The 8209-nt window shown below is 41.3% G+C and overlaps 1 protein-coding gene across 2 annotated transcripts in view; it reads right to left on the minus strand.

Moving 5' to 3' along the window:
- The window catches only part of TBC1D31 (TBC1 domain family member 31), a 24532-nt gene extending 16464 nt beyond the window's left edge, over positions 1–8068 (minus strand). For both annotated transcript variants that reach the window (XM_082310026.1, XM_082310025.1), the window contains exons 1-5: positions 7943–8068; positions 5986–6132; positions 5303–5418; positions 3217–3395; positions 185–336 (exon numbers count right to left, since the gene is read on the minus strand). In XM_082310026.1, coding sequence (XP_082166152.1) covers positions 185–336; positions 3217–3395; positions 5303–5418; positions 5986–6132; positions 7943–8019 — 671 coding nt within the window. In that variant the 5' untranslated portion in view covers positions 8020–8068. The remainder of the gene's footprint in view (positions 1–184; positions 337–3216; positions 3396–5302; positions 5419–5985; positions 6133–7942) is intronic.
- Positions 8069–8209: the final 141 nt, after the last annotated feature.

The raw sequence follows: 8209 nt of genomic DNA on the forward strand, positions 1-8209 counted from the left end.
TATGGGACTGTAATAAAAACTGCTGTTGATCCTTGCTGAAACTATCGGTCACAGCAGAGTTCAAAAGCTTGTCATAGTATATAGCTCAACACTTCCATAAAACATTACAAATAAGGAAAGAAAACCTGTTTTAAAACTACAACTTTTGTGGTCTGCCTTTAGAATGTTTAAAATAGCAATTTACCTGGTAACTGCAAAGACCTTATAAAGTAATACAGAACCTTCTACAGGAGTTGGCAACTGGTATTTACAGTGAAGAGTATCAAATTCCCATGCAAAAACAGAATTATCTTTGAAACAGCTGAGGATGGTGTTACTCAATGGAAGAAAAAAAACCTGGAAGAATATGGAAAAGAAAAAAAATGGAATATGTCGTCAAAGAAGTACCCTTTAAATTGGACCAAAGTGCATGGCAGAATAAAATACAGCAAGAAACCATGACAGTATGGCTGTTACTAGAACTGCGTAACGCAATTGCAATGCAAGGCTTCGATCCCACAGGCAGCGGGTCCCCTTCCTCTCTTACAGCCTAGGCAGGCCCGCTCTCCTTTGCACTGGTTCAGAACTTGTTGTACCCTTTGCTAAGCCAGTTTAACTCACCAAAATGACACGAATCTTTATCTGGGTTATTTTTATGACTGTTAAACGGTCTTGTGGAGGTTTCTGATGAGTGCCAGAGAGGATGTACTATAAACGGTGGGAACATGAACCCAGGAGCAGGAGGGGATGGAAGACATGAGCCAGAACTGCTCATTCAGCAACTGCTTGTTGCATCTTATACAAACTGGCTTCAGCATTCAAATAGTACCAAGAGCCTGCAAATGCACTCTATGAAGCATTCGTCTCTAGACTTAAGCTCCTTAGTTTTACGTACAACTATTAAAAGTAAAAAAAGTTGTAGAAAGTTTAGTAGTGTATTCTCCAACTATGAAATGAAGATTTTACTGTGAAGATGAATGAAGATAAAATCAAAAAGCTTGTAAATATATTTTTTCAATTATTCTGAACGTGTTTATTGTTTATATGTAATCTCTTTCGATGAGAAAAAAATTGGATTATTTACATTTTTGGATGTCATCAGATACATGCCTGCTTAATGACAAATTATTGGTTTAGATCAGAGGTTCTATTTTGGCTGAGATTTACAACCAGTGCTATGAATTTCAGAGCTTTGGTCTGAACAGTCTCTTGGGGACTTGAAAATCAGTAAATCTGGATATGTGGGATGGGATTCATCTTGCTGAATGCGAGTGACTGAAAGTTGGATGTTCAGGCCAAATTAATCACTTGACAGTGAGCAAAAGTTACCTGTGGGGAAAGACTCACCTCACCTACCAGAGTCATTTATCTTCAGACTGAGCTGCCTATCCTCCTTCAGGGACCCTGAGGAAGTCTAGACAATTAATTGAGAGCAGATGAAGCTTACATTTTGATAAAGTGGGGTACTGAACAGTTCCTCATTTTCTGCTTTGCCCTAGAAAAATACAAGATGTTCACGAGCAGATGTTGAATAAGCAGTGATGCTTTGAAAATGGTCATTATAAATGTCTTCTCTTAGCTCTTCTTTCTCATTTTTTTCACCCGCTATCCTTACAGTGTGCAGCTCAGCCTCTGTCTTTTTAAATTAGCTTTGCCTCATGACAGCTTAACAGAAAGTGTATGTTGGAGTGCAACAGGGCTTAAATAAAGAGGCACCAAAAAGTAGACCGCAGAGATTGGTGTGACACTACTATGATGGCTCAGACAGCAAGCAAGAATCCAACTTTGGACAGTGAGTGTCAGGGCTGTGGTCTAATAATAAATCTGATCTTTAATAAAGCACTTACCTGTATCTCTTAAATCACGGCATGGAAGTAAGTATCATTATCTCTATTCTAAAGATGGGAAAATGAAATCCAGATAAATTGGATTATTTGCATAATGTCCTATCAGAAATGGTAGAGCCAAACCAGACGTGCAGGCTCTTGATTCCCAAACAGTGATTTATTCATTCAACCATAGTCAATATTGTTTGGATTTAAAGGTTGTTTCCATACTGTAACATCCTGATCCTACCAAATTCCAAAAGCCATTTATCAATAAGAAGCCCCTACACATAGCCTACACAAAGACACTGAACAGTAGAAAAATCTTGTCCACTAAAGAAATGCAGCCATCTTTAGAGGGAAGACATGATAGTTACTTTAGCAACATGCACTACACAACAGTTTTAATAAAACAAACAAATTTATGCATGATATTCCACAGTAATTGCCAGGTGACTATTTCAGGCTGACAAAATTTCTGCCTGACCTAGAACACGGTGAAGATGCTCAAATGAATAGCCTTGTTTTCTGCAAAATCAGCATGGCTTTTTAGTGACCAGCCCGATGAGAACTTTGGTTTGAAGTGGCGTTTGTAAGACTGTTCACTGCAGGGCAGCACGTGTGTAAGCAATGCTCAGGCACTGCGTCAGTACTTTCTGTAGTACTTATGCCAAAGTTTGACATTTGGTGGCGCAGGCAGACCTGTTTAAAGCAGCGTAACGCTAAGGAAGACCTATTTAAATGACTCCCTGACACAAACATGTCACGAACACAAACATGTCATCCTTCTCATCCCCTGTTGTTCCAGTATAAGTGCCTGTACAGCAAACCAAACCAAAGAAACCACTAGGCTGAAAAGCAGCAATTTCTTTTTGCTGAGTTACTTTTCAGCTTTGTTTGTTCCCACATTCAGTGCTTAGCATGCACAGAAAGAGCAGCAGCTTTGGAATAAGCAGCTGAATGGGGTAGGTGGTGGTGACTGTTTGAAGTTACCATTATGACACCAAAACTGTTTTTATAACAACACCCTTAAATCCCAGTATCCTTCAGGTTGGAATCAATCTCCGGAGGTCCTCTGAGCCCACCTCCAGGTCAAAGCAGGGTCAATCTAGAAGATGGCTCCAACTTCCAGGTTAAATTGGGTTAGTCAAGGTCATACCCAACCCAGTTTTGAGTATCTTTAAAGATGGAGGTTCCTTAAAAGTTCCCAGCAGACCTCTGCAACTACTGAGTCATGATTCCCGTGGTCTGGGTGACATTACAGGATGACAGCTAAGGAGATACGCCAAAAGAACATAGAAAAGATTCAGCTGTATTTTAAAAAAAATTTTCAAGTACTGTGATTTTGACATGCGGTTTTACTCCTACTGAGGTATGCTTGCTCAGCCTTTAGCAATTGTTCTTTACTCACCTTCTGTATACCCACAGATTGACGAACATTCAGCTTTCTTTTTCTTTGAAAGGTGTCCAGGTCCCACAGTTGTGCTGTATCAGTGGATGTAGTGATGGCATACCTGCCCGAGCCATGGACAGAGATGGAAGACACTGAAGAATCGTGTCCCCTCATCCAACTAACCAGCTCCTTGGTTTCTGCGGGAGTTGATGAAAAAAATTAAAAGGATATGAAGGTCATTTAAAGTGAAACAACTACTACTTTACCCTTTATTGTCAACACTATGCTGTGAAAGGGACTTTAAGCATACCTAGTATATGACCATTTACCATCACAGCCCAACAAACAAGAAACAAAGGTATCAGTCTTCATATAGTTATTATACCTTAGAGAAATATAACCATCTCCTCATCTCTGAGTAGCAGGTTTCATAAGTTATTCTCAGTTCTACATAGAAAGCCAACTTGCACAGACTTGTTTAATTTAGCCTAAGAATCAATCTTAAAAAGTCATGAACACTGTGGTCAGGCAAGTTCAGCATGCCTCATAGGCAGATTATCTGATGTAAACACCCGCAGTAATCTCTAGAAGCTGAGACTGAATGTTCAAGTTAGAATTCTCCATTTGTTTTTACTTGTGGACAATATGTATGGATGATTACGCAGCTATTTAGAGGTGCAAGGAAGAAAGGTTTAATGACAACAGGCTACGACTATAGAAAGGCACAGTCAGAAAGCAACACCTCATTAATTCTTTTAGAGTCCAAAACATTTTTATGCTGCGTATTGCATACTGAGGAAATGGTTCCTCTGACTACATCGTCTCCCACTTGTGACTGCATGACCACTAATCTTCCCCCAGCAACCAAACTATATTTGTGGCAATTACACTATTTATGTCGGGTAGTTTGCCTGACAGCCCATGGGGTGGTTCCAGCTGACCTACTGCTGTGGCATCAAAGATGGGAAATGGCTATAAAGCAGCTCATGAAGCCTAACAGTCAAACTTTCTGCTGTGCTTACAGACAATTGAGAGCTTAAAGCTATTGTCACGTCGGAAGATGACACGGGATTACAGAGTATGGCTTTGAAAGGAGGGGATGGAGCCCACCAACCAAGTATTATCTAATACACCTCTAAGGATAGTTTACCCAATACTGACTTATGTGAGTAACATTTATATTTTAAGACATTCTTTAGTATGACTTGGTATCCGGAAACAGCACCATATAAACACGCAGGACTCTGTGGAATAATTAAGAAGATTTCTCTAAGTGCATCCAAAAATCTAAGTTTGGTCTTACTGTGGTTGTAAGAAGAGAAAAAGCAGAAGATTTCAGACCTTAACTATGACTCTTCCTCTATTTTGGGAAACAGTGTGTTACATTAAAATCTTCACTAATAATATCAGACCCTCAAATTGTAGATGAGTGATTCCTACGGCTTTTGAAATAGATTTAAATCCAGATGACAACAGACACTACAACTGCACTTTTTGATAGGTTCAGATTAACTTATGAAGAATGAATTGTCAATGCCTTTCACTATTTAACTTCTAATCAAGATAGAAATACACAGCTGTGTATGAAGTTGTGGCCTGTGAAGTTAATTTTAGATATCGCTTTTGAATAAGGACACAGATCTACTTGCATACTCAAAAGTACTGGTAGTTCTTTTAGTATATATTGTCACTTTGTTCAAATATTTTACTGTAAATATAGTTAACAACTAGTTCGATTGCAAACTAACATACTGTCGACTGATTTTTGTTTGAATTTACATACAGCACCTCATTCTAAGCAAACATACAGAATTGATTTAAAAAAGGTAACATATATAATTGCGATCCTGTGCTAGACTTCAGTTAAACAGATGCCTGCACGACTCAGTGGGAACAAGAAACTTTGACAAAGCAAAGGGTTTGTTTACCCACAGGACTATAACCCCCATGGGCCCAAGCTGTGTGGGTTTTTTTGGAAGAACAGATGGCATGAAATACATAATAAGATTCCCATCAAAAAAACTAACAAAAAATTGAGATTGAAACTAAAATTATATAGTTTTTTAGAACAATCCAGATAGAAAGCCTTTAAATTTCTCCTTACCTGTATCAAAGCACTTAACGGAATAATCTGCCAAAGCCACCAGGAATTCTGTCTTTCTGCGAAGATTAAATGCCAAAGCAGTGCAAGCCTGCATTGTCCGCTGAACAAGGCTGAACCTATTTAAAAATATATGTTCTCTTTGTGTTAGGAAACTTTGGTTCATAATGTCAAGTGAAGTAAGAACTTAATCAGTTTCAATGTATTTCACTGAGAGAAAAAAATAACTCAAAAGAGAGAAAAAAATCATATCTAATTATGATAAATATAAAAATATTAAAACTCAGTAGTGTAAAATTGAAAAGCCTGAGTAATATATTTCTGCAAATGACACTACTAGGTCTAATTTATTGTAATTCATGGTTTGTATTATTAATTGATCGGCACCATTCAAAGAATAACTTCTTGTCGTAGTATTTAATCGCTTAAGTTCTATGAAAATGCTGTTTGTTCAGTTTAGAGTTACAAACTACTGATCTCTTGGAGCAGCTAAACTATTAAAATAATATTTAGGGAGCCTACAGGGGCTTGCAGTTTCAGCTCTGAGAAAACCACTACTTATTTCCACATTCATGGAAAACTGGGGGTTAAAATCAGACCTGTGGCATGCTGTCCAGGCAAATGCCATACCTCTGAATGTTACACATGTCAAAACAATTAAAATGTCTTGATAGAAATACTCTTACCTGTTTCCATTCAGGTCAAAAACATATATATTCCCTTGCTGGTCTCCAGCGAGTAAAGAATCGCCGGAACTGTCAAAAGCCACATTCAGAAAGCGTATTGTCTTTGAATGGTATCCTTTGACACTATGAATTATGTTTACTATAACTCTGTGAAGAAAGCAAGCAAAACAACCATGCTTAGAACTGTTTCACTATCACATTTCTCCAAGACCTAGGATTAAAATGTTCCTAGCTTATGGTTTTACAATTCTAATCATTCAGTGTTCTATGAAAAATTTTCTTCCATGAAAAATACATTTTTCTAATACAAAAAATATACTAAACAAAGGAATTCATTCACTATGGTGGAAGGTAGTTAGGAGACACGTAAAGCAGATGGGGGAAATCCACCATTCACGATCCTTTCATGTGGCTCCTAGTTACTTGATTTTCAATTACATTGTTAATGAATAACACTAACATATATGCTGATGTATCTTCTACCAATGTATCTGAAAGCCCAATTCAGCACTCAGCAAGGAACCTGTCTCTTCATCATCACTGCAAAGAAACTTGCTAGAAAACTGAGAAGCTATGAATTACTGTAAGAAACCACTTGGATTAGATTGGGGTGGGGGGGAAAAACAGCTTTAATACCACTTCTTGCCAAAGTCTTCAAAAGCATGAAGTGAGCCATTTTTATCTTTATTCATCTGAGAGCTTTTGGGACAAAAGTTGCTGGTTTTTCATATTCTATCCTTGTACCATGCTGTTGGCATAAAATGGAGCCCAATGCAGAACTGAAGCCTGTGTGCCGACTAAGCCATAAGAGGAAGTTTTTTCCAGGAAGCAGGACATTAAGATTTGGGAAATCTACTACTTCTGGATTTTTTAGCTAACACTGGGCAAATCAATTATTTTCTATCATCACTTGGACGTAAACTCAAATTAAATATCTAAAACCGTACAGGATAGTGCGAGGCCGCTTAAAGACTGCAGGGCACTTGCAGAAGACTGTGACTACGGCTGTATAAGATGCTGATAGCTATCTGAGACACCAGTCTCTAAGAGAGCAGAATATGTAACCCAGCACCTGCATGCAACTGTTGGCGTATGTTACAAAGTGGGAGTGAATACCAGAAGGGCCATGCAGCCATGGTACAGACTACAGAGACAAAACTAATTGTACCTCATTCTGCTAAGCCCATTCTTTTCTGCGATAAAAGAGAAGGGCCATAAAAATGAAATTAGAAAGATGTTAAGCTAATTTAAGTTGTAATTAAAATTTAGTGATGTTAAGGTCTTTAATGTCACAAAAAAACCCCACAAGCGAACTATGACTTCTGATTCTAAAAACACCCTGAAATGTACTTATCAGTGTAGTTACAGCATCTCCCAGACTTCCTCAACACCACTCTCTGCCTTTCAGAAGTTCCTTCACCACTAACCTAACCTAGGAGAACGAAGTCAGGAGTTCACAGAGCTGCATCCAGACTCCCCATGTCACAGTACACAGGTACGCCAAAGCAGCATTCAGACCGCTGCTCTTCAGCTTGGGCCGGGCAGTGTTCTCCTAGTATTTCACAGTTTAGTTAAACTCTCGTGGGAATTCGCCTGTGGTATTTTGTTCAATACAACTAAAACAAGCAAGCTAAACTGGGAGAGCTGCCCAGGCCCTTGCCCAGCTGAGCTGTGAGCAGCTCTGAGCACGGAGGTTTCCCAGCCTCCTCGGGGACCTGCTCCACCTTCCACGGGAACGTTTTTCCCCGTTATCAAACCGGCCACCCCCGGGCTGGACCTCCAGCCTCCAGAAGCTCAGGCGGGCTCCGGCCGGCCCTGCCCCCTCCGCCCGCTCCCCTCGGCCTGCCCGCTCCCCCGGCCTCTCCTCCGCGGCGCAGCGCTGGGGGCGGCCACGGCCGGGGGCGCTGAGCCGAGGGTGCCCCGCCGCCGTGCCCCCCCGTCCCGCGGGGGCCGTTACCCGCGCCGCGCCGCCGGGCCGGGCCTGCGGCACCAGATGGGGCCGTGCTGGCGGCCGCCCACGTCGGAGCTCTCCATCCTCGGCCCGGCGCCGCCGCTCCCGCGCTCGCCGCCTCCCCTCAGGGCTCCTCCAACGGCTGCCGCGGCGGGGGGCGCCGCACGCATGGTACAGCCCGCGCCCGCTTCACCAATGGAGGGTAGTGGGAGGGAGGCGGGCGCTCCCCCCCGCGGAGAAATGGATCCGCCCCGCGGCCCCGGGGGCTGCCGG

Source organism: Platalea leucorodia, assembly GCF_965183815.1.
Source record: "Platalea leucorodia genome assembly, chromosome: 1".
NCBI lineage: Eukaryota > Metazoa > Chordata > Aves > Pelecaniformes > Threskiornithidae > Platalea > Platalea leucorodia.